Here is a 27,859-nt window from a genome sequence, read left to right as displayed (position 1 = left end):
AGGACAGGATTTGTTACATTTTTCTTCCTGTAGACAGAATCTATTTGAGCTTGAATCAAGGGTCACAGAATAAAACTAATCAAGAAAATAGAGAAACACATGTCTCTCTATACTCTGGCAATAGAAACTGAATTCCCTTTGGCATTGTGCCCACCTCCCTAATCCATCCCTTCTCCTTGGGCACCTTTGTGGGTTCCACATCCGCATAACTCTGCTCACAGTACTAAGGATCAGGTGTATTTATCTTTCCTCTGTTGGGACAGCCTCCTTTAAATTGATGCTCCCTAATTTGATATCTCTGGAGAAAAATTTGCTCCTAGTATTAAGACTCACATATCCAAATTTTCTTGACTTCTCCATTTGATGCTTTGCGGATGGCTCAAAGTGTAATAATTTGCTTACTTAGACCTATTTCTGTATTCTCATCTTGCCCAACAGTACTACTTGTCATCTGTTTACTCATCCTCAGAGTCCGGAGAGTATCATTGATTCTTCACTCTCCATTAACTTTCACAGTCTCTCAATTATCAAGTCCTGTCAATACTGTCTTCTTAATTTCTTATAGATCTGTCCTCTACTTTCCATCTGCATTGTAACCACTGCCTCATTTCAGACAACTGACAAAGCTCACCCAAAATACTGTATAGGTCATAAATGGTTTCCCTTCTTCCACTCTTGTCCTCCTCACCAGTCAATGAAATACACAGTTACCATGTGATCCTTGTCACTTACCTACTTAAAATTCTCAAAAGATTCATCGTGTTCAGTTAAAACCCAAACTTTGTGGGCATGGTATGCAAGACCCCTTCAGATGTGGTTCTTAGTAAATGGTTGGCAATCTTCCTGCTGATTTTTCTCCCTCCCTTTCTGCTCTCTCCTCATGTAGGGACCCACCTAGAAATCCAAGTACATGATACTTCTGCACTTGCTAGGGTAAGCCATTGCTTTCTTTTCTTTTCTTTCTTTTCTTTTTTTTTTTTTTTGAGTTTGTTTGTTTGTTTATTTAAGTAATGTCTACACCCAGTCTTGGGCTTGAACTCATGACCCCCAGAGATCAAAAGTCACATGCTCTTCTGATAGAGACAGCCAGGCTTTTCTATGTTAATTATTTGTACCTATGATATTTGTTTTCTTATATTAATTATTTGTACCTATAATATTTGCCGCTGCTTCTGCCTCCACCTTACTCTCTCACTCATTTTTTTCATCCATTAATATAGACATCAGCTCCTCCTGAGAGATTTCCCTGATTTTCTAAAACCAGAATTAGAAGTCTGTATGTGCTCTAGTTCCATCCACGTCGTCGCAAATGGCAAGATTTCATTTCTTTTGATGGCTGCATAGTATTCCATTGTGTATATATACCACATCTTCTTTATCCATTCATCTGTTGATGGACATCTCTCCCTGATATGAGGACATGGAGAAGCAACATGGGGGGGTAGGGGGATAGGAGAAGAATAAATGAAACAAGATGGGATTGGGAGGGAGACAAACCATAAATGACTCTTAATCTCACAAAACAAACTGGGGGTTCCTGGGGGGAGGTGGGATTGGGAGAGGGGGAGCAGGCTATGGACACTGGGGAGGGGAGGCGAACCATAAGAGACTATGGACTCTGAAAAACAACCTGAGGGTTTTGAAGGGTCAGGGGTGGGAGGTTGGGGCAACCTGAGGGTTTTGAAGGGTCAAGGGTGGGAGGTTGGGGGAACAGGTGGTGGGTAATGGGGAGGGCACGTTTTGCATGGAGCACTGGGTGTTGTGCAAAAAGAATGAATACTGTTACGCTGAAAAAATAAATAAAATGAAAAAAAAAAAAAGAAGTCTGTATGTGTTCCTTAGTAAGAGAGCAAGGAGTGCTAATTACTACTGGGGGCTATCACATTCTAGTGTGGCTACTGGATGGTCTATCCTCTCACACATACTCCTCTTCCTCTCGCCCGTTAGACCATGAGAAGTTCAAATCATAGTAACTACTTAATAAATATTTGTTAAAAAATAATTGAACATATGTCTTCTTCACACTGCGATGTTACGTAGCTAAATGATGCTATCAGAATAGATGTGGAGTATGCTTTTTATGCCTCCACAGGTGAAGAAACTATGAAATGTGTAAAAAATACAAAAACAAAAACAAAAACAAAAAACTCATCATATTCTATGATCCTATCTACACTCATTATTCACAAGACAATTATCAATAAATTATTTTTGTTAATAAAATCGTTCTTCACTCATGGGAATGGATCTTTTTTATATTTAAATATTGGCATAATCATCAAAGTACAGAAATAAAAAATTTAAGAATTTTTTTCCTACTGAAAAAAGAGACTGGAAGATATTCTCAAAAGTATTCTTTAGAATAAAAATTAAATCTAGAGAATCAATCTTCTTCCTAATCCTCATTCTTGATATTTTCTATTCCATCAGCATAACAAATCAGATTTTTGGTGAGTGCTCTTTTGTTCATGTGTGAGTACTCTTTTGTTCATGTGGGACCAAACTAGTCCATTGCTCTGATCGACACCAGCTGTCCATTAAGGGGCTTAAGAACACCATTGAGTAAGGTGCAAAATTGTGATGTACAGAACCACGTTTGAAATTGTTTCTAAAAATCGAATGTCATGTTATGGTAGAATGAAAGCTTTCATACACACAGAGAGAAAAAGAGTCTATGAAATGGGATATTAAAAGAACACAGTGGAAAAAGGAAACCAAGATAAAAAGAGTGAGAGAGGAAAATATATTTTAACAGCAGGAAATGACATGACATGACATTAAAAAAAAAAACAGAATAAAAGTGTAGAAAGACAGGTGGGAGAACTTAAAGTCAAAATTAATGACAAAAAATAAAAAGTCTGCTTAAAGAAAAATGAAAATATAAAGGACAGCAAGAGGATCTTTCAATTATAAATTTAAGTTTCAGTGCCCAAATATTGCTTTATTTTAAGAATAAGGATAGTTTTTTTAAAATATTGCATTATTTTTAGAATTTTTTTTAATTTAGAAGTGTAAGATTCTTCACTGTGACAACGTGAAAGCACACAGAACATCAGTGTATCATTACGGGCAGTGGTCTCCAACCAGTTTGGCTTGGCACATCAGGATACCTTGTACCATTTGTATCCTTAACAGCTGGGCTATGACACTATTAGCTGAGCAGGTTTTTACTTATTTCTTTAATATTTTTTTCTTTTTAATGCATTTGCTTCCTCCTCAAATGTTATCTGGGCATTTGGAAGCCAAATAATTAAGTCTGTAACAATAAAATAAGGGTGCACAGCTCTTTTTAAAGTAGAATATTATTGCTTTACTCTAACGTCCAGCTTCTCAGGAATCTAACATTCAATAGCTAATTTTTTCTTTTTTAGTGCCCCCCTTTTTTGAGTCTGTTACTGATACTAAATATTAAAGTTTTACGCCAAATGTCTAAAGGCAGACTATTGAAATAAAAAATATTAACCTGGAATATTAAAAAAATAAACTTCATAGAATTATCATAACGGCAGATAATAAGCTCCAGAATATAAACGAGATATTTTCTCTTCCCACGCCCAAACTAACAACGCAGAGATATAACATTCTCATTATCAAAGTGATTACCAAAGTTCATGCCAAAGAAACATAAACAAATACATAATTCTGGAGCTACAGCAAATGTGAAAAAATATTAATTTTCTAGGTTTAAAAGCTTTTAATGCATCTCTACATAGATCTGCTGAGATTTTGTTGTTTTGAAGGTACTGCGCTAGAAAGATAAGCCACAGGCAGGGGAGGAGACAGACTACAGTAAGTACTAAAAGCAAAATACTCAGAGGGGTAGGAAGTGTTCAAAGGAAGAAAGGCATCATCATTAGCTGGAAGAATCAGGAAATCTAATAAAGGATATGTCATTTGAGATGGGTGGGATTTGGAAGATAGAGACATAGGGTATGACTATTTCTATTGTGATTCTTCATGTTTAGGTACTCATCCTATTTTATCTGATATTATCTTTCTGCTGATTTCTTCTTGCATTTCCAACTTTGTGTCTAAACCCTCCACTACGAGACGTCACTGAGAATTAGCCATACCAAATTAACCCCTGTCTCCTGAATAAACCAAACCTTTTTTTTTTTTTAATCACTTAGCCCCTGCTCTTACTATTGTCCCCACCCCTTCACTGCTTTCTTCCCTTACCTTACAGAGGTTGCCAATGAATATAGAAGGTTTGGTTCACTTTCAAGGTCTTCCTTGACCTCTCCATGAATTAAGTGTGTTAACTCACGGGGACTTCACATCTCTTTATCTGAGGTTTGATAACCTTGTCTTCTATTACGTGTCACTGCGTTTCTAAACTTGTTCCTCCAAGCAAAGTATGAGATTCCTGAGAGCCTGGGGGACGGGTGGTAAAGTCTCTGAGTCTTCAGGCCCACTGCTTCCCAGGTGGCTAAGCACCGAGGGACTGCGTATACCCTGATGAAATCAGTGCTTGGCAGAAAACAATCCGCGCAAACATAACTAGGGCTTGTACCCCAAGGCTCTTATAAGCAGCGGCTGATACGGAAAAACCAACTCTGGACTCTTGGATTCACTTCTTCCTCTGACTGTCTGGGCCACTAAGGGGGGACTCCGAAGGCTAAGGCCGTGCAACCTGGAAGCCCACAGCGCTACTAGCAGCAGTAACAGTAATTTAATTGCCACTGTGCGTAAACCTCCAGGCGTTTCGATGTGGTTTCCTAGTCCTCATCTAAATGTTTTTCTTTAACGGCCTAAAGTGGCCCCTTCATTCTTACCCAGAATCCGGGAAACACCTTCCTTTCTTTCAGACTGTGAGAAAAAAAGAAAAAAAAGGGGGGGGGGGGCTTTCCTGAGCCTGGGCGCGGGGATTCCCTCTCCACGTTGATGCACTCTCCACCCCGCTTACCCGAGCCGAAGGCGAGCCCAGCGAAGGCGCGCGGGGCACCTGGGAACACTCCCGACACCCTGCGGCCCCCGCCCCCGGGAATCCGCTAATTAGGCTCGCCCCCATTGGTTGTCCCCAAGGCACCTCCATGCCGTCATGGTGTTATGCTAATGAGGGGGAGTCTCATTGGCTCGGCCCCCGGCGGCAGTTGCGAAGGCTCTGGCGGGGAGAGCCGGGTTGGCCGCAGCTGGGACCAAACCCACGGTCCCCCTCGCGCCCGCTCGGGGCTGTGCCGCGTGCACGCCCGCGCGGGGACCCGCTGTCGGGATCGCCCTCGGAGGAGGCTCCTCGACCTGCCTTTTAGGAAAGTGCCTCCCCAGCGCGCGGCTCGCACGCCTCCTCCCCTCTTTCTAGGCACCGTGCGTGTTCGGGTTTTCTTTCTTTCTTCCTTTTTTTTTTTTTTTCCGCGAAGTAACTTTTGCGTTCCCGCCTCCCCCGAGTCCTGGGGACCAGAGGCGGTGCCGAGCCTGGGGGCGGTTCCTTGGCAGCGTAGATTCTTGTCAGAGCCAGACTTTTGCTCCTGGGCTCGGTTTGCATCATCCTCATCACACCCTCTGGAGAGAGGAGCCAGCCCCCTTTCAGCCTCAGCTTCCGGCACGAAGCCGACCCCTCCCCCTCCCGAGCCCCTTCCCCTTCCCCGTCCCTCTGTGGCCCCCCACATCTTGTTAGTCCTCTCCCTCTACTCCGCAGAATTTTCTTTCTCTCTCCCTCCTCTTCTCCATTCGTCGTTTTATGTTTCCCACTCTTTGAGGAAGGATGGTTGATTTGGAGAGCGAAGTGCCCCCTCTGCCTCCCAGGTACAGGTTTCGGGATTTGCTGCTAGGGGACCAGGGATGGCAAAACGACGACAGGTGAGTGGTGCGGTGCAGTCTTGCTCCGGCAGCAGGGCTGAAAACGAGGCAGAGGTGAGGGAGGCTGAAGGGGGAACAGGGGAGAAGGAAAAGGGAGCCCGAGACTGGGGGAGGGAGTGAGAGGGACTCTTGGATACGTCGCTCCATTTTGACTGCATAGAGCAATTGCCATGGACAAGGAGCTCTTCCTTTTCACTTTCTTACCCTTGCAAAGCATTTATTGCATTTATTGGGTACTTACTCTTTTGTCTATCTGCGCTTTCCTACGGTGTGTATAAGGCTGCTGCTAGAGGTACAATCCGTCCAAATGGCACGTAGTGTCGGTGCCATACAATTTTCATTTTTTCCCCTTTAGGTAGTTCCTCGGATTTGAAAAATGTGTCCAAGTTGGTTGAAAAAGCACATAAGAAACTTAAAATCTCTTGCACCCGTTTGCTTACTCCTTGTCAGTGTTTTCTCGTTAAGGTGTTCACCTGCTACTGGGAATTTTATGCTCTTTAAACATTTGGCGTTACAGACAGACAATTGGTTTAAATATGTAACAGGTAGTTAGGGAAAATGACGTCAACTGAAAATACTTAACTTTGAACAGGTAACTGTGACTGTAGTTAGTAATGGTGTTTGTAGAGCATGACCCAACCTTTTTGTAGTTAATATATTTTTAACCAAACTAGTATATATGTCACAAGATTAAAACTAAGTTTGAGAGCTAAAATGTTTATTACTAGAAAAATATTGTTCATGTGTTTTATCCAGAGCATCACTGCTTTACCTAGTCGAACTTCTGAAATTCCTCCAGCTATCTGATTCATTATTTAAAAGGCACATTTTAATGTTTCATTGAATTTAGTATTTTCCGGAATAGTCATTTCATGTATCACATGTCATATATTTTTGTTTTTAAATGAGCTATGTATACTAACTAGGCTCTTAACTCAATTGAAATATTTCCCTGAAGTTCAGTTTGATACTAATGTTCTATTTTAATTACAAAGTAGATCCATTATTGGTCCTATTCAAAAATCTCATCCTGATTCAGCACTGGGCAATATTCTCCTTTTCTTCCTCACCATTTCAGCTCCCGATACCAACTCCTGTCCCTACACACACAGGCTTTTATCTTGGGCATAAATTTTGGACTTCTTCTTTGGTTTCATAGTAATTTAAAGCGGTATGGATGTTTCTCAGAGGGTAATATTTCAATGCAACCTCTTTTTTTTTAAGGCAAAACACATGTGTTTGTTAAGAGTTAAAAGAACAAATGCCAGTTTACCAGTATGCTTGGAAAGTAGGTGTTCTGGATGACCGAAGAGAAGGAAATGAATATCTAAATAAATAGTAAAGCTAGTTGATGTTTAGATAAACTGTATTAGCCTGGATAAATGACTTCTCAAATGCACCATTATGATTATAGGGATGGAATCTATATTTATTACTTCAGGACCATGGGATCATTATGTAGAATAGAAATCCTCATTCTAGAAATTGTGAGATGGACTGAATTCACAAAGGATATATTTTGGACTTGTGGTGACAAGATTGTTTGTTTTTTAATATTGTATCCAAGATGTTAATTGTTCATGAGGTTCCCTTCATTTTTCCAAGGATGCTGCAGATATATTTCAGTAACTAGGAATTTTGGTTAGTTGAATACTACCCAAGTAAGTCACTGCTATATTAAAAAAAAAGTTTTACATATTTAGTTAAAATATCCATTATAATAAAAGTTTATGCTAGCCCAAGTTTAACTTAAAATCTAGGCCATATTTACTATTAAAATAAGGAATTAAACATTAAAAAATTATTCATTCATTTGACTGATTTTGTGGCTTCATGAAAACAATATCGAGTTTGGTTCCATTTGTTGTCCTTCTTTGAAGACAAGATCCTTGGGTTAATAGTGACTCAGACTTCAGTCCTTTGCTTATTTTCCCACTAGCTGAGTCTCCTTGGGCAAGTCATTTGACTATTATGAAATTCAATAATCTTATTTCTGTAAGGTACAAAACTAACACTTAGTTGGCACTAAGCACTGGCTAATCTGTTAACTACGCTAATGGTGTGTGTGTGTGTGTGTGTGTGTGTGTGTCTGCAGGGATTTATGTGTGTATGTGTGTATTTTAGGAACTAGTAAACTAAATTTCTGGGAAATTAAATGCTTCTTTTGGCAATATATCTTATAAGTACAAAGATGACACTTGAATTTTGTTCTCTGTGACTCAGATTCTTCAAGAAACTCCCAAGTTCCTTCCCTTAAGTTTGTTTGAATTTGTAGGAGTAATTAAGCAGTGTCTAGCACAGTTTACGTGCTCATTAAATGTTAGTTCCCTTCTTCACTTCTGATTAGCAATTTTCAGTTCTTTTGTTATATTTCTTCAGAATTCTAAATTAATATGCAGTAAGTAAAGTCATCTCTTTTGTCTTTGTTGTGCTCACAACTTCCTCTTTGCAACTGAGTCTAAGGAGCTTTCTTATTCAACTCAGTTATCATGGACTAAATTCCTATGGAGCTGAAGAGAAAGCTTTCTTTCATAGAAGAGTGAGTAGATGGTTTATACCAACAGATACATTTAGTGATTTGTTCATATTCTTTAGGCTATTTTCTATGAATATTCTTTGCCTGAAATTTTTGTTTTTTGGTGTGTCATACTCCCCCAACCCCATCACCTCCCCAGTCTCAGGGCTCCCCAGGTCAAAAGTGCCTCTGAGTAAATGAATAAATAAGGAATTGTTAAATAAATACCTTAGCTTTCTAACTCCTTGGTTGTGATAATTCTGACACATGTTCTACACTGTGCCCAATGGGACAAGCTCCAGTTGCCCATAGTGGTAATTGGTTTAATATCACAAGCTTAATTGGATTTCTTCCCCTCTCCCCCTACTGGTATTTTCTGGGATCAGTTCCCAAATGAACTACTTATGCTCCAATCCTTATCTCAAGGTACGCTTCTGGGAGAATCTGAACCAAGATTGGGTATCTTCTTCTTCTAGAGTCATATCCTAGAAATGATGGAGAAATCAGCTGATGGGAAAGTAGGCACACTCTACTTTGCTCTTCATGTTAAGAATTTTAAATTAAAGAGTGCCGGGGTAGCTCAGTTGGTTAAGCATCTGCCGTTGGCTCAGTTCATGATCCCAAGGTCCTGGGATCGAGTCCCACATTGGGCTTTTTGCTTAGTGGAGAGCCTGCTTCTCCCTCTGCCCCTCCCCCTGCTCGTGCTCGCTCTCTCTCTCTCTCTCTCTCTGTCAAATAAATAAAATCTTTAAAATTTTTTTTCAAATTAAATCTGAATAAGGCATGATTGACTGTCATGTGAAAATGAGTAAGCCATATGATAGATGTGTGGAGTGTGGTGAAAGGGGAATTTTGGTGGTCTTTACACCATAGATTTTCTGGGAACTAACTTTGGATAGTGTAGTTATACCATATCACATGTATGGAAACACACATGCTTAAGTGTATACGTAACGTAATATGTATGTACATATGACACATATGTATAGAATTTGTGTGTGTGTGTATGAATCAGTGTCATCTTTACATAATTCCCTCTCCCTGATTTGCATTCTGATGACCTTTTCTGAGTAGGACATAAAGGAGCAGAGTTAGACATAGCATTGCAGAGAACTGCACATTTAGCACATGAATAACATTAGTTCTCTGAGGCCATGAAATAACTTTGAGAGTTGCTAAATGAGAACACTGCTAATGCCTAGAGATGTCTGTTGCACATATGACTCACATTTATTTCTTTGGCATCCTGAATAAAAAACAAAAATCTAATTCAAGTGGCTCATGAAATATTTCTTAATGGTCACTTATCCATTCAGCTAATATTTGACTACATGCTGCATCTCAGGGCCTTATTAAGTTAGGTTTTAAGAACAATATAAGGAGGAATGTGAAGCAGTTCTTTGTCAGGAGGTGTTCACAGATGTGATTAGAGATAAACTCCCCTCCTGAATATTGACAGTATTGTTTATGCTATGATGATGTTTTTGCAGAATTTCAATTTTAAGACTATCAAGAAGATCATACACCCCCCCTTTTTTAAAAAGATTTAATTTACTTACTTGACAGAGAGAGAGAGAGATCACAAGTAGGCAGAGAGGTAGGTAGAGAGACAGGAGGAAGTAGGCTCCCTGCTGAACAGAGAGCCCCATGCGGGGCTCAATCCCAGGACCCTGAGATCATGACCTGAGCTGAAGGCAGAGGCTTAACCCACTGAGCCACCCAGGCACCCCCATACACCCTTTTTGATAGGCTAGTCAGTGTTGTTTGAAAATAAAGTAGCTGAAATCACTATATTAGGGATGACTCAAGGTATTCTCTATATTTTGAATCTAATATTTAGGATACTTAGTATCCTCACACTTACTCTATGATTAAAACTAATATGATTAGAGACTGAATTTAACTGGTTTATATGGAAGCTATTCTGTAATATGTAGAATTGTTACAGCCTTCACATCTACTGTTTTCCGTTTTAACATTTCTACGATTCACAAGACAACAAAGATTTAGAATGTTCTCTTGCAGTTTAGTGTTGATAAATTTCAAGTTTTTAATGTCTTAAGACAGAACAAGTCCTTCTCATCCTCTCATGACTTAGTAATTTTAAAGTTTGGAACACAATGCACTTGATGTGGATGAATTGTATGACTGTTGATAATTCAGTAATTGTCATTACTGTTAGTGGACAATTCTCAGTTGCAGTTACAGAGGAGTAGGCTTTTTATTTAATTAACATCATTCAGTTTTCAAATATCTGGTCAGTTGTTTCAACTCCAGTAATTTTAAGTGTTATCTTTCATATTTTATAGGTGGCATTTAAAAGTAATGTAAGCAAGTCAACTAATGCACTGTAGTAATTGAAATCATAAAAGGATTTGAACAAAGAGTGCAATTCAATGAATTAGTAGTTTAAGAGGTATTTATAAAATGGCAAAAAATGTTTGGAAAGCTTTTGGAGTATATGTAATTTTAGATATACAATGCAAATATATTAATTTATTTATAAAGTTAAATTGGAGGAATGGGTGTGGAGTGGCACATTTTTATAACCTACTGATTTTATCTCCCTTAATAAAATTATATATTATTTTGAAAAGTAGCCATTTGATATAAAGTACTTATTATAAACTAGTAAGTTCAGGTAGTTAAATACACTTTTAAAATATTTTGTGTTAGTAAAAAGAATTGAGTATTATTTTTACTGTACAATTATATAGTTGAATCAACTTTGCATTTGTAATATCTTTTTTTTTTATGATTTTATTTATTTATTTGACAGACAGAGATCACAAGCAGGCAGAGAGGCAGACAGAGAGAGAGGAGGAAGCAGGCTCCCCGCCAAGCAGAGAGCCCAATGCGGGGCTCGATCCCAGGACCCTGGGATCATGACCTGAGCTGAAGGCAGAGGCTTTAACCCACTGAGCCACTCAGGCACCCCGCATATGTAATATCTTTAAAAATGATTTAAGCATTTATTGTTAAGAGTATATAGATAATGCTGTATTTCTTAACACTGTCTGTTACATTAAGGGAAATCTCCATGAATAAGGAAAGAAAAAATTGCCTAGTACTGAAGTAGGTAATGGTGCATAAAATGACTTTAGATACATATAGTATAAATCATACAATGCAGAGAAATATGCATTTTTAATAATTTTTGCTTATCAGTAGCTATAAGAATTCAGACATTAATATTTTATATAAAAATGTATTTGATTTCTTCCTTTTGACTTGATCTTATAATTGAAATGTGGCTTTTTGGGGCACCTGGGTGGCTCAGTTGGTTAAAGTCTCTGCCTTCTGCTCAGGTCATGATCCCAGGGTCCTGGGTTGGAGGAGGGAGCCTGCTTCCTCCTCTCTCTCTGCCTGCCTCTCTGCCTACTTGTGATCTCTCTCTGTCAAATAAATAAATAAAACCTTTAAAAAAAAAAAAGAAAATGTATTTTAAAAATGTGGCTTTTTAGGTTACATAGAATTTATTTATTTACTTTCTTACCTAGAATTTATTTTTAAACTTTGCACCATTTACCTACTCTCATGTATATATCCACTTTCTGTATATGCTTATGTGTTAGTGTCTTCTGTGAGTATTACCCTTGTAACTTTTTGGAGTACTTTTACATATAATAAGTCTTGAATAAGGAAGTTTGGAATGTAGAAATTTCATTTTCTGTGTAAGTTATGTGACATTTTAAGGAAATTAAACTTCCTTTTCTTTTTTTTTTTAAGAGAGGGAGGGATACTGGGGCAAGGGGAAAGGGAGAGAGAGAGAACCTTAAGCAGACTCCATGTGGGGCTTGATCTTATGACCCTGAGATCATGACCTGAGCTGAAATCAAGAGTCAGACATTTAACAGACTGAGCCACCCAGGTGCCCCAAGGAGATTAAACTTTGTACTAAATATTTCTCCAGGGCGGCTTCAAGTTAGTCTTGAGGATGGCTACAAAAGCATACTTCTTTATGGATGACAAAGAAAATGGTTTCAGCTAACTTGTTTTATCAAAATTATTAACAAACTTTCCCCCTTTTCTGTTAGTAATGTAACTCAACTTCTGCAAAAATACATTTGAGAGGTAGTATAGGAAATAATACAAATGAAGGCTAAACACGTAGAGCTTTCAGCTTCATTATTGGTATAAAATAAAAATTAAACTAACAATATATTTAGTCATAATGTGTACCTGTAGCTTAGGCCATGCTTTTATTTTCTTATTGTCGATAGTGGATGTGGTATTTTTATGGGCTATTCTAAATCATGTTCTTGTTTATTAAAATGTTTTACATGTTCATAAATCACTTTGTCATTGGTTTGTCTGTTTTTATCAGCATATTTATGTACTGCCAATATTGTTTTACTTATGCACCATCCTTATCTAAGTTACTTTTAGAAAGTGAAGCAAAAAGAAATACTTTTTCAATAAAATCTAACCAGTTGCTTTATATATTTATAGTTTGAAATTAAGTTAGCTTGACCTCTTGGGAGCAATATTTATTTATTTATTTATAAAAGTCTAGGTATGTCTGTATGTATGTATGTATTTAAGTAATCTCTACACACAACATGGGCCTCAAGCTCCTGACCCCCAGATCAAGAGTTGCATGCTTTTCTCACTGAGCCAGCCGGGCATCCCATGTGAGCAATATTTAATACATTTGATCAAGGTGTTTTTAAACTAATGCTTTTATGTGTTTAAATTGCAAATTAAAATCAGTTGAAGCAGTAGATAATGATCCAGAAAGACCATTACTTTCACTTTGTGTCAGTCCTTGACTCATATGCTTTTTTTTTTTTTTTTTTAAGTTTTTAAAAAGATTGGGAGAAGGAGAGGAAAAGTGAGTTGGGGAACGGAGGGGGAGAAGAACCATGAGAGACTGTGGATTCTGAGAAACAAACTGAGGGTTTTGGAGGGGAGGTGTAGGGTGTTGGGAGATCCTGGTGGTGGGTATTAAGGAGGGCACATATTGCATGGAGCACTGGGTGTGATCCATAAACAATGAATCTTGGAACACTGAAAAAATAAAGTTAAAAAAAATTAAGAAAAGGTTTTATTCAATTATTTTGAGAGAGAGAGAGTGTGCATAAGCAGGGGAAATGGCCAGCAGAGGGAGGGGGAGAAGCAGGCTCCCCAATGAGCAGGGAGCCCCAATGCAGGCTCTTTCAGGGACCCTGGGATCATGGCCTGAGCCCAAGGCAGACACTTAACCAACTGAGCCATCCAGGGGCCCTTATTTTTATTTTTTTAATGGATCATGAAAAAAATAATTCTTTTCACAAGGATCTTAATCATCAGACGGCACTAAAGTTCCAATGTCAGAGAAAGTCATTTAGAGCACAGAGTGAGAAGACAAGGTACATCTAGAGCACTGATAACATCTCATCCTCAGTATAAATTCAGAAGTGGTTGTGTGGAGTTGTAGGAACTGAAATGGAGGTGAATGTACTGCCTAGATAGAGAAGATTTGGATAAGCAGGGCCAGAAATGTCTGCTTTGCATACATCTCTTATAGCAGAGTGACCATGTGCTTGCTTGCAGCAGATGAATAAAAAAACCCAGCTTCGTGAAGTCAAAGGAAGTGCTGTGAAAATGGCTTTGGGTCCTCTGCATCTGATCATCTGGAGGCCTAAGAGTGGATTAGAAACTTGTGACCTTGATTCTTCAGTAACTAGATACAAATATAACAAGCAGACTCTTAAAGAGAATCTAAGATGTAGTAATTTCAGGGGAAAAAATAAATCATTTATGTAAGCTAATTCAGTACACCAGTGGCATTAGATTTATTTGTCTCCTTTGCCTGGGAAGTAGAAATGGTTTGGAGTTGTGGAGTGAATCAGAGGCCATAAAAGCCCCAGTTGACTGGAGGGAATAGGGGAGAAATGCTCCTGGGTGTGGGGGGAAAAGAGGATCCTCAAAAGAGGGGGACTGAGGACAGTGAGATTTCTTTCCACAATATTCTCTTGGATCGATCATATTTATCTTTATCTTTTTCTGACAAATAGAAGCAGTAAAAGTAAACAGAAACAGAAACCCTGACTGTCAAGCTTGGCTGGTCTGTAGGGGACTGTGGCTGGCAGGAAGCCCTCACTCTTTGACCCTTTCCTGTTTCCAGTTTTCAGTGGACTTCTCTTTGGAACTGTGCTTTAATACTCTGCACTCCTGCAATTATGGCATGGCTTTAAAGAGTGAGCATCATGCCCTCTGCGTATGCATTCCTTGAACTCAGAGCTATATTGATTCTAATTTTCACAGTATATAAATATGTATAAGAGATGGATTTTGCATGCAAAGCCAAAAAACAATGAATATAAGAAATAAAGGACTGCTTGTTTTTGGCTTTCTTGCTCTGGACTTTGCACGAAATCATAAAGATGAATCGTTAGTACAGGCGCACACTTAGCCCATCTTGTAAATCACTGTGTGAATAGGGATAAAAGAGGATTAACACATTTCAGCCTCATTTGACTCCCTGTGGGAAAACTTGTGGATTGTCCACATATTGCAAACAACCAGTTATTAACAACAAGGACCAGATGTGTGGTTTAATAATGGACAGCCTGCTGTCTCGGTCCTGTCAAAAACTGAAATACCACTTGATCCCCTAGGAATCAGATAGGGTGATCAGTAAGCCACTCAAGTACCAGTAAGGAGCGATGGCAATGACTTTAATCACTGCCATAACATGCGGTGATGATTTTGGCAAATTATAAATGGAAGCGTTCAGTATTTTGTTTCTTTTTCTTGCCTGTCTCTCCAGAAGGGTTTATGTACCATTTCACCTATTTTTGCTGGAAATACAGAAGATCAAGTGAAAATGAATGACACCGCATTGCTGCTTGTAAAGGCAGGGAATGTTTATCAAGAGCTGAATGTGTGCCACACATTGTTCTAAGTGTTTTACACATATTATTTCATTTAATCTTCACATCAGCTCTTAGGAATTCTGTTTTTTTCCACTTTTTATAATGAATTATCTGAAGTACAAAAATACATAGCTTGTTCCAAGTTGCGTAATCACAAAAGGTAGAACCAGAATCTAATTATTATGCCCAACAACTATGTTTATAATGTAAGCAGATGTGATTTCATGCTACTAAATAACAGGACAAAGTGTAAACAAATGTAAAGCTTCTAAAGGTAGAAAAAAATCATATAGCATCTATGTCCCTTTGTGCCCATATTACAGTAATTAATTCAGAAGAAAAGGTATGGAATTTTCAAAGTTGGTGATATTTTCTGGGAGAAAAAGGTTTTTGTTTTTTTTTTCCTTTAAATATAAAGCATTATTCTTTTGAGAGTCTGGAGAGAGTGGATTAAAATAGGAAATTAGTAAAACAGATTTTGTTTGTTTGTTTAAACAAAACCAGGATGTAGGTGAATCAAAAGGCATTATAATAAGATCATATAATTAACTGACCAATACTCTTAAAGTATTCACTTAGGAAGCTTTGGCTAAGGTCATCCATTTCCCATAGTCTCATTTGACTTTAGTTAATCTATAATCTAGAATTACTTTTCTTTAGATATGGCTAGATGTTTTGTTTGTCTTTTTATGTTCCTTAGTAGAACTTTGGAGTTTCCTGCTTATACTTCTACTCTGTAAGGTATTTGTATCTGAGTGAAATTAATTTTTCTCAACCACTCTACTGGTGATAATGAAAACCTTCTTGCAGAGATGCTATGAGGTTTAAATGGGGTAATGTGAATTTATTGACTGTGAGTTTAACACTCAGTCCTACCTATTAGTTTCATCTATTCTGAAGAAAATTTGCAGTGGTTCATATAAATACGTGCAGTAGCTTAAAATAAACAGAAAATACAGCACAGAAAAAAGATAATAAGGTGAAAAATCCAAACCAGGCATAGAGTTGGTCCACCATGTGAATTCTGTGAGTTCAGTTACTGGAGATGGGCCACAAAATTTGCCAGAGCAAAGAAGACATGGTCAGTGGCGTAAGATGAGAAATAAACTAGTAATTCAGGAGAAATACAGCTTCCCTTGGTGTTCAGATTGAAAGGACATTTCTCCTGTGGATCTTGCAGTATCCTCATTCAGTCTCTATCATAAAAGAATAGCAAGTTTCCTAAGACTTTGTAACATCCTTACTGCCAGGCAGTGATGTAACTAGAAAGAATTATCACTTGTAGTAGATTTTCAGGACACTTATAAATGTATTTCAGTTATATTTTGTAGGACAAAAGAGGGAACACTTGAGATTACTGAGGGAATATGAGCGTTTTATGTATCTTCTTTAAAAACTTAAAATAGTCCATACTACTGAGAGCAATCTATAGATTCGGTGCACGCCCTATCAAAATGCCAATAGTGTTTTTCACAGAACTAGAACCAATAATCCTAAAATTTAAGTGAAACCACAAAAGGCCTCACACAACCACAGCTGGAGGTATCACAATCCCAGATTTCAAGACATACTGCGAAGCTGGAGTAATCAAAACAGTATGATACTGGCACAGAAATAGACACATAGATCAATGGAACAGGATAGAAAGCCCAGAAATAAACCCACATGTATAAATCAGTTATAGAAAGCCCAGAAGTAAATCCACATGTATAAATCAGTTAATCTACAGAAGAGGGAAAGATATACAACAGGGAAAAGACAGTCTCTTCAATAAATCTTGGGAGAACTGGACAGCTACATGCAAAAGAATGAAACTGGGCCACTCTCTTACACCATACACAATGATAAACTCAAAATGGATAGAAGACCTAAATGTAAGACCTGACACCATAAAACCCCTAAAAAAATAGGCAGTAATCACTTAGACATTGGCCTTACCAACATTTTTCTGATTATGTCTCCTGAGGTAAGGGGGAAAAAAAAAGCAAAAATAGGTTACATCAAACTGAAAAGCTTTTGCACCACAAAGGAAACCATCAACAAGATGAAAATGCAGCCTACTGAATGAGAGAAGATATTTGTAAATGGTATATCCAATAAGGGATTGATATCCAGAATATATAAAGAACTCTTATAAGTCAATACCAAAGAAACCCAAATAATCCAATTAAAAATGGAGAGCCTGAATAGACATTTTTCCGAAGAAAACAGGCAGACGGACAACAGACACATGAAAAGATGCTCAACATCACTTATCATTGGGGAAATGCAAATCAAAGCCACAATGATATACCGCCTCACATCCGACAGAATGAATAGTATCAAAATGACAAGAAATAACAAATGTTGGTGAGGATGTGGAGAAATGGGAATGCCCATGCACTATTGGTGGGGATGTAAACTGTTGTAGCCACTATGGAAAACAGTATGGAGGTTCCTCAAAAAGTTAGAAATACCTTATAATCCAGTAATTCCACTACTGGATATTTGCCCAAAGAAAACAAAACATCAGTTGAAAAAGGTACATGCACCATTATATTAATTGCAGCATCATTTACAATAACCAAGATATAGAAACAACTTAGGTGTCCATCAGTAGATAAATGGATAAAGATTTACACACACACACATACACGAAAACTCACGAAGACTCACACTGTAATATTACTCAGCCATAAAAAAGAATGAAAGTTTGCCATTTGTGACAACATGAACGGATCTAGAAGGTATTATGCTAAATGAAGTAAGTCAGATAGAGAAAGATAAATACCATATGACTTCACTTGTATGTGGCATCTAAAAAACAATACGAATGAACAAAAATAGAAACAGACTCATAAATACAGAGAGCAACCTGGATTTTGCTGCAGGGGTTTGGGAGGGCAGGTGAAATAGATGAAGGGGGATTAAGAGATTCAAACGTCCAGTTAAAAAATTAAATAAATCACAGGGATGAAAAGTGCAGCATACGGAATATAGTCAACATTACTTTTTTTTTTAAAGATTTTATTTATTTATATGACAGACAGAGATCACAAGTAGGCAGAGAAGCAGGCAGAGAGAGAGGAGGAAGCAGGCTCCCAGTGCCCCAACAATACTTCTAATGTTCTATGGTGATAGACGGTAACTACGCTTATCATGATGAGCACTGCATACCGTATAAAATTGATGAATCACTATGTTGCACACCTGAAACTAATATGATGTTGTACATCAACTAGATTTCAATTAGAAGATTCACATAAGGGCGCCTGGGTGGCTCAGTGGATTAAGCCACTGCCTTCGGCTCAGGTCATGATCTCAGGGTCCTGGGATCAAGCCCCACATCAGGCTCTCTTAGCGGGGAGCCTGCTTTGCCCTCTCTCTCTGCCTTCTTGTGATCTCTCTCTGTCAAATAAATAAATTAAATTATTAAAAAAAAAGAAGATTCACATAAAGGAAATGGGAAGAACATCAAAGCCAAACTTAGCCTCTTTCATGATGGTTTTAAAAACATGAATGCTTTCACAAAACTAAATTTAGTTAACTAAACCACCCCCCTGAAATGTAAAAAATAACTATAAATAGCTTTGATTAATAATTAAGCAAAGCAAAGAGTTATAGTCTTCATTGCACACCTGAGGTGTAAACATTCAGAGGCTTGAAAGGGTGTTGCTTTATGGAGAGTGTACAGAATTTCTAACCAAAACACAAGGCTGAGTTGGGGTCATTCTCATCTCCTCACACTGGATTAATTCATTTGTTTTCTTTTCACACAAATGCCTAAAGTAAATATCATGGAATTTAACATTCCACTAGGACTTTGTAAGTATCCTGAATTTATTTATGTAGCTCTATGTATTTCTATATACATACAGAGATACATGTTAAGGACATAATTATATAGCAGACTTCTGAAAGTAACCCCAAACTACAGTATTTTCAATTTGTCTCTCACCACCAATCTCACTGTAGTCTCCCTGAATTCTCCATTTCAAACCTTTGCCGTGTTTTTGTGCTGTTTTTTAGCTTACTTTCCTAAGTTCTTGATCTCCATTTATTCTTTTTTGATAGGATTTCACTCCTTTTTATTTAAATGAATAGAACACTTGCCGGCATGCTTCATGGTTCCAAGTCTTCTATGTACTCCACCTCTAATAATCTCCCATCGCCAACTCAATCCTCACTTAATTCTTGCAACTTCATCATAATCTTCTTGAACGTGACTTTAACATGTATTCATGTTTTGAAACCTATGCTATGTCACTAATGCTTAGTATATGAAATTTAAGGTGCTGAGTTCAGTATTCAGTGATCTTCAGTCATTGATTCCTCTGTCAATTCTTCCTACACTGTTTTTTTTTTTTTTGAAATTCAGTTACTATAGTTATTCATAGAAATTACCCCTTGCCTCATATGCTGATAGCTGCTGCTCTTTGCTTATATTGTCTTATGAATTTAGGCTGTCTTGCATTTCTTCCTGTTCATGCCATCCCCCTTTTCATGAGTGGACTCTAGCTGGACATAGAGCCACAGTTACTAAAGACATTTTCCAAATCAGGCTATTGAATATAGTTTACTTATTTTTATGTTGTTTTGTGATTACTCTTATGTTATTTTATGTGTAACATGTGATCTCTAGGGAACAAGCTATGTCTTTTTTTTTTTAAGATTTTATTTATTTATTTGACAGAGATCACAAGTAGGCAGAGCAGCAGGCAGAGAGAGAGGGGGAAGCAGGCTCCCTGCTGAGCAGAGAGCCTGAGGCAGGGCTCCATCCTAGGATCCTAGGACCCTGAGATCATGACGTGATCCGAAGGCAGAGGCTTAACCCACTGAGCCACCCAGGCTTCCCAAAAGCTATGTCTTTTCATAATTCAAATTTTCTTAATTCATTTTGGATCCTCTTATGTATCTAACAGAAGTGGTTTACACAAAGACTTCCAGAATTTCAGTTCTGTAATATAAGGAAGGCACTTTTAAAAGAAAAAAAAAAGTTACAGCTGTGAATATATGTGTGCACTTCTTATATACATATATACATTATTAAAGTAAAAATGGAGGTCATTTAAATTTGAGATTATTTTTCCTCATGGAAATGTGAGCATTTTTTAAAGCTCATTCTAAAACCAGGTATGGTAGTTTAAATCATTTGACTTGAAATGCCTTTCCCACATCTAGTTTGATATTCACGAGGAGCTTTCCTTTGGAAATGGTGAAGCAGAATGTGTTTCAGTCCATAATTCATACAGTGACAGTTCAAATGACTGTTAAAGTGAATTCTGAAATGTGCATCAGGAGCAGCTCAGCGAAAGCCATCAATCTGCTGCAGCAGCGTGCCATCGTGCAAGGGGCTTGTGGAGGTGTGAAAGAACAGCTTCATCTCAGGCTCACTAAGGTGGTGGTAGCAATACTTACATAGTTGGAATGAACAAAAAGAGGGTTTTTTATTTTAAATCTTGTAAAATATATTTTCTTATTGAAAAACAGTGCTGACAATAGTTTACAGTGTATTTAATTTTGCGATGTTCAAATGAATAGAATGATTTTCTTGAGGAATAAAAACCCATGTGAAATTCATCAGTGATAGTTATCTAAACATGTTCAGAGTCTTTGAATAGAAGGCACAATATTCTAAAACATGTATATTCCTATTATTATTCTATTTCCTAAGTCAGATCATTACCTATTTGTAATGGTGGAATGACCACTTTTGATTTAACTTCATTCCTTTTCAGTACTAGAAAGAGGCTTGTTATGTATATATCTTTATACTTGCAGCTTTACCATCACATGGAAGGTAGAGAGAGACAAATTCTAATCACTTACGGAACTATATAATTAAAAAAGACTAACTAAGATGTTCATTATAAGATTGTTCTGACTTGCTGATTCTATTTCCCCAGCAACATGTTCCAAGTAATGTCTCCTTTTAATAAACTCACGTAATGTAGTAATGGAAGCTCCTCTATGCATCCCAAATTCTGTTCCAGTTGAACTTACTCCTGCTATCATTGAGGTGTGATGGTATATGAGAAGTACTGGAATGATGTGATCCCACACTCCCACTATCCTTGAGCTTGTGTTGTGTTGGAGAGATAAGACATATAACTACTATATAAATTAGAACATGGAACAAGAGACAGTACTGTGGGAATACTGGAAAAACTTCTAGGGAGAAAGTAAATTTTATATATTAGGATTCATTTATTAGAAATAAAGTAGTAATGGCTAGCATCAATGTACAGTGTATCTTCCACAGGGCATGTTCTAGGAAAATGAAAAATAAGCAGACTAAATTGGAAACAATATAGGACACCTGAGGATTAATAATGGATATTAATAGTTTTTCGGGGAGGCTGTAGGAGACTTTTTTTTTTAATATTTTATTTATTTGACAGAGAGAAATCACAACTAGGCAGAGAGGCAGGCAGAGAGAGAGGAGGAAGCAGGCTCCCTGCGGAACAGAGAGTCCGATGCGGGGTTCGATCCCAGGACCCTGGGATCATGACCCGAGCCGAAGGCAGAGGCTTTAACCCACTGAGCCACCCAGGCACCCCTGTAGGAGACTTATATTGGCAAGTGAAAGAGTTCTTTTTTTTTTTTTTTTCTTTTTAGACTGGGGAATTGTTGAAAGGTTTTGAATAAAGAAATGGCATGGTGGGGCGCCTGGGTGGCTCAGTGGGTTAAGCCTCTGCCTTCGGCTCGGGTCATGATCTTCATAACAAGAGTGTAAAGGTAAAGCAGTCCCATGTGTACTTTATAGGTAGAAACTCAACTAAAAAGAACTTAAGTGCCTGCCACAAACAGCAGAAATTCTCTATCACGTCTTTTAGCTGCAAATTATAGAGAAGCACTCTTATGATAACCTCAGTAATTAATATACTCAGAAAAACAAGAATTCTGGAACCAGAATAGTTTCAGGGTTGACTTTAGAGCCCAGGATATTTCCATTTTCCCCTTGGCATCCCTTGACAGGTGTTAAATTTATCCATCTTTGACACTGGTCCCCTTGGTCCCTGGAAGGTTGTTCTAGTTTCAGGTTTGGCATAAAAAGAGGTGGAGAATAGCATTGTCCTGTCCTTTATTTAAAGTGAATGCCTTTATTTAATGTGAATAAATTCTTGCCAGACACATCCCAACAGATTTACTCTCATGTGCTATTGAATAGAATTGGTTTTGTGCCACGCCCAAACAAAACTGTGGTAAGGGTAACAAGACCATGGTTGAATAGCTTAGGACAGTTTCATTCAACCTCTGGGACTAGAGATGAACTCAGCCTCCTTGAAATAACTTTGCCACTTTGAGATATATGAACAAAATCAGATTTGTTTTTGGAAGAGGTGTGTGTGTGTGTGTGTGTATAGATGAGAAGTGGTGCACATTGGGCAAGAGATGATGGCTATCATGAGGTAGGGAACTCATAGTTCCAAGTATAATTTTAACTTGAAGTATGCTTTTTAAGCCATTTGATTGTTTTCCTTCACTTCTGAGCAGCTCTCAGAGGAAATTATAATTTCAGCAGCAATCCCATGTTTCTTGATAAGCAGAATGGCTCCACACGTGAGTGTTCTCAAATTCCCTTATGGAAATCATGTTAATAAATACTACATCAGCTTGTAACTGGGTCCTTTGGAAAATTGTACATCACTCTAAATTGCCCCTGTGGCATGTTGATTAATGAGTCTCAAGAATGCAAATCTTGGGCGCCTGGCTCAGTGGCTCAGTGGGTTAAGCCTCTGCCTTCAGCTCAGGTCATGATCCCAGAGTCCTGGGATCGAGTCCCGCATCGGGCTCTCTGCTTGGCAGGGAACCTGCTTCCTCCTCCTCTCTCTCTCTCTCTGCCTACTTGTGATCTCTCTCTTTCAAATAAATAAATTAAAATCTTTAAAAAAAAAAGAATGCAAATCTTTTTTTTTTCAAGATTTTTATTTATTTATTTGACAGAGAGAGAGAGATCACAAGTAGGCATAGAGGCAGGCAGAGAGAGAAGGGGAAGCAGGCTCCCCGCTGAGCAGAGAGCCCAATTCGGGACTCAGTCCCAGGACCCTGAGATCACGACCGAGCTGAAGGCAGAGGCTTAACCCACTGAGCCACCCAGGCGCCCCTCGAGAATGAAAATCTTAACAAAATCAACATTTAATTGTATATGTGTTGAGGAAGTTTTGGTATTTTCACTGCTAGATGATAGGAAGGAAATATGTATATTTATAAGGTGTAGCCAAGGTGAAATCTTCCTTACTGGTAAGTAACCTTAAAATACTAATTTAGAAGCAGCAACTTTGTTTTACCTAAAAATTTCAATGAGACCAACCATCAGGATTACGTGTAATGAGACACTTGTCCACATCATCCCCCTAACTGGAAAGTCATTCTTCACCTGGAAGGGTATATCCCACATTATCAGAAGATCATGGAAGAAGATAATGAAGGTCCTGTCAGGTTAAGGAAATAGCAGAAGGGCCAGGCTCCAGAAGAGAAGGTGGACGGTGGGCTTGGGGCCATCTTCTGAAACCTAGCCTGTATCTCAGCAACTGTGGCGCTGTATTTCTTTCTTAAAATCAATCATCTGACAATTCTAATTTGTCCTGCTCATTAATAAATATATTATCTGGCAGTAACAGACATTTGTTGGTCACTTATGGCAGACTGTAGGATTTTCATATAATCTCCACTCCTCCCCTCTTCCTGAAGTCGTTTTATATTTTTGCTGATTTGGCATATTTAAAATGGATTACGTGAAAGGCCATAACTAATCTAGTGTGGGGAGAAGTAAAGCTGGACAAGTAACATATAATTAGCTTTATTTCTTCTAATTTCTACTTTTACATTTTGGTGATTTCCCTAAGTCTAGAGGGCCATACTATTTTTATGGCTATAAAAAAATGTGTTCCCTGTAATTGAAATGGGGACAGCAGAAGGAAAGTCAGAGTTATTTTATTAAAAAATAGCTTTTAGAAAGTTTATAGGATCACATCCTGGTAATGCTTAGTAAAAACTGACTTAAGTATTTATATGCCTAAAGCAAAGAGCTCTTTTAATGAAATGGTGGTAGACTATAAGTTCAGTGACCAACATAGTGAATGAAAGGGATGGTTAGATCTATTCAAAACACCTCTAGAGATCAAAGAATATCAGAGAAATGCATGAGTAGTCGAATATAATGGGTATTAATTAATATAATAAACATCACAAACACATATACTCATAGTGCATACTTTTATAAAGAGGGGGCAACTTCTAAGTTTGAGGATAGTGGGGTGGTCTCAGAAGGGTTGGTGCATGGTTGGTTAGACATCCCAAAGATAGCAAGTATTAGTTTTATAAAAGAAAAATAAGGCAACATGTTAGGTTTAAACTTATTTGAAAATTCAGTTGCTAATACATTTTTGAAATAATTTTATTCTTTTATTTTAAAAATCAAATTTTATACTTTACTACTTCTAGAGTACAGATGCTATGCTAAATAGTTATTTTGAGAACACTTTGTAATACAGTTGGGACATTTTAAGGAGCACATAAAATATTTGACTGTTTACTCATATACATATATACATACTTATTTTGTATATATTGACATTAAGGGTTATGCTTAGATGAATGGAGTTACACTAGAGAAGATACAGTTTTATTAACCATTGTTTTCACTTAACATATTGTTAAGTACATCTACTTTAATCTGTTAAGTGAAATGTATCTGTAAGTAGATTCTGAAACAAGATTACATATGACTGCATCGTATACCATAATATGAATGTATTATATTTATTTAATTAGCTATTATTTTTGTTAGGCATTTAGGTTGTTTCATGCTGAATAGTCTTTCCTTTAAATGCTTATAGGCATCTCTAAGGTCTTACTGATGATTTTCTTAAAATAAATGTTTAGATGTGGAATTACCCTGCCAACAAGTAGAAACGTTTTATGGCTTTTAATGAATATTTCTATATTACACTACAGGAATATATTTCAGTTCCTATTTCCAATAATTATTTCATGTATTACTATTAGATAAAAATTACTGGTACCCAAAACTATACAGATTCTAGATCATTGCAACATGGTTGACCAGAGAGCTCTATATTAGTCCTTTTTCCTTTCCTTCTGAATCACCCTTGTGTCATTATATATTTATTTTCTTTGTGTATTTTCCTTGTTTTATTATATATTTGAATCACTGGCCAAATGAAAAACAAAAGAAAAAAAACAAGGAAATTGACATATCAGTGCATGTATTAGGAACAGCAATAAAAGTTACTGCTTTTTAAAAATGTCAGAATGCTTACTATGTTTTTGTTTGCTAATAAAATCTCTATTTTTTCTGTGTGCTGATTAGAAAAAAAAAGAAAGAGATGAACAAATCACACCTAGACCTTACCCTCTAGGAAAAGCTGATGATGTACATGAATAATATTCAGGTTTTATTATTTCAAGTAAATCACATCTGTGGCCTACTGTACCTGAGACAATAGGCCAATCGCCTTTATTTTAAATGTTTTATTTGTTTTCTGAGGTTTTTTTTTCCTGCCTATTTAACCCATGTTCAAATACTATCCCTGCAGAATTTGAGCTACAGAAGCTGATATTCAAATCTCTTGAAATGGCAATTTAGTTTAATAGTATTTTAATAGTATTTGTTCCCACCCTGACTCAGCTGACAGGAAAAGTTGTTCAAAGTATTGATTATGATGATGATGATTATGATGATAGTAATTTTTCTGCACTATCTTATCAAGGCAAGAATCAGCCAAGCATTGAGCCAGAGAGCTCTACTGCTATTGAAAAGATGAATTCATTTTTCTCTGGAATGAATTAAATAGTCAGAAGCAATGGAGCATGTCAGTATGTCAAAACAGGGTAATTTGTGCTGTCTTAGCTTTGTAGTGGACCTTTATTTTATTTTTTATCATGTTACACTTACCTAGACCACTGGATAGCCCATTTAATTCTAAAAGCAAGTATCAAAGAGTTGGTATTACATGTGCTATGGGCTATTTGTGGTACTTTTTTTTTTTTTTTCACTAAAATCGTAGATTAGAATTTAAATGAAAAGTTAAAATAATTTTTCTGTATTGAGTGCTTATATAAACATGTGTCTATAAATTATTATAATTAAAGCCTACAGTGATAAAGCCTATAAGCATCCACCTAAATTAGGACTCTGAAATGAAAACATGATACTTAGCAATGTGAATAATGATAAAGAATGTTAATAAATAATACTTCATGAATTGTGGTATTATGGTATGCAACTAAGTAATTAAAAGGGAAATGTCATGTACTTTCAATGCCACTATAGTACAGCTGTTGAGAGCATATTCTCTTAACCAACACTTAACTGCTGGGCTTGGGTCCGTCCTCTAGCATTTAGTGACTGTGTAGTTTTGGGAAATTATTTAATCTCTGTAGTTATCAATGTCTTCATCTACAAGATGAAGATTATAATTTTACTGTCTTTGGGAGGTGAGATAATCCAGGAAAAGTTCATAGCTCAGTATAGGTAATAATTACTGCTAAATAAATTTTGTTTTGTTTTGTTAATTTATTAGCAGTATGTTAGAGTTTTTAGGATACCTAATCAGGCTTTAGAAGTCATCAATATCTTGCTACTTGATTTTTTGATTCAGAAAATTTGATTCAGAAAAGTTATTTTTGAAAAAAAAATTTGTGAAAAATTATTTGTGGAAAAATCTTTCAAATATATGAAGTATTGGTTCTGTTAAAGTTTTATTTGCATTTTTCTGCATAGAGTATATATCCTACATTTCATTACATAGTTGTGAGAAAAGTAGAATCTTGATTCTTGATAGCAAAAGTTTATTGCTGTTTCGTGTTTCATAAGCTCTGAATCTGTTTTAACAATATTATGGTAATTGTGCTTTGGGGAGTCAAGCTCCAAGATAAAGAATTCTTTCAGTACTTACAGATAACAAGACTTTTGTTCTCATATGAGCACTTATTATATACACTTAAAGATCAAGCAAGAACCCATGAAAAATAGTTTGTAATGATAGGATATAGTGGAAGAAATTGTAAATTGTACCGTTCATTATTTTAAAAAAATGTCTCTCAGTTTTAATTTTGGTAGCTGTCTAAATTATTTTCCCTGGCTATATATTTCTCTTTGTCTTCCTGAAAACTCATGTTTCACAAGCGGAAAGGTGACTGGCTGTTGGTTCCCCTTATAGCAGGATAAGAAGGTGATTCAGTATCAAATCAGTTACTGTTTTATTGATGGTAATAGAAAAGAATACTGATATATATAAGAAATGTTATTCTTCTGGCAATGAAAGACGTCAGTCAACCATTATCAAAGCAGTTTAAGTCCCCAAATGATCAAACTCTTAATAATATTGCTAATTGTTTAAAAACTTTAAATCAGGGTTCCCCTTTCTCCACATCCTCTCCAACACACGTTGTTTCCTGTCTTGCGGGGGGGGGGGGCGGTGGGAGGTTGAGGAACCAGGTGGTGGGTAATAGGGAGGGCACGTACTGCATGGAGCACTGGGTGTGATGCCAAAACAATGAACACTGTTATGCTGTAAATAAACAAATAAAAATAAATAAATAAATAAAAAACTTTAAATCAACAGTTTAAAACTCATTTTTTAAAAAGACTTTATTCATATTTATTTGACAGAGAGAGAGGGAGGGAGAGCAAAATTAGGGAGAGCGACAGAGGAAGAGGGAAAAGCAGGCTCCATATTGA

General features: G+C 37.1%; 2 protein-coding genes across 6 annotated transcripts in view; one reads left to right on the top strand and one right to left on the bottom strand.

The window, feature by feature from the left end:
- Nucleotides 1-5,035, bottom strand: part of LOC123927595 (complement factor H-related protein 4-like) — a 107,286-nt gene extending 102,251 nt beyond the window's left edge. The window contains 2 exon segments of the mRNA XM_045982288.1: nucleotides 4,776-4,809; nucleotides 4,907-5,035. Of these exon segments, the coding sequence (XP_045838244.1) occupies nucleotides 4,776-4,809; nucleotides 4,907-5,035 (163 nt within the window).
- A 147-nt stretch (nucleotides 5,036-5,182) lies between these two features.
- The window catches only part of KCNT2 (potassium sodium-activated channel subfamily T member 2), a 344,600-nt gene continuing 321,923 nt past the window's right edge, over nucleotides 5,183-27,859 (top strand). Inside the window, exon 1 of one of the 5 annotated variants that reach the window (XM_045982457.1) lies at nucleotides 5,183-5,796. In XM_045982457.1, coding sequence (XP_045838413.1) covers nucleotides 5,702-5,796 — 95 coding nt within the window. In that variant the 5' untranslated portion in view covers nucleotides 5,183-5,701. The remainder of the gene's footprint in view (nucleotides 5,797-27,859) is intronic. The other 4 variants (XM_045982454.1, XM_045982456.1, XM_045982455.1 and 1 more) reach the window with 4 other exon arrangements.

The sequence above is a fragment of the Meles meles genome, chromosome 17 (assembly GCF_922984935.1).
Source record: "Meles meles chromosome 17, mMelMel3.1 paternal haplotype, whole genome shotgun sequence".
NCBI lineage: Eukaryota > Metazoa > Chordata > Mammalia > Carnivora > Mustelidae > Meles > Meles meles.
The sequence above is the reverse complement of the archived record's forward strand: the minus strand, read 5'-3'. Positions and strand labels throughout refer to the sequence as shown.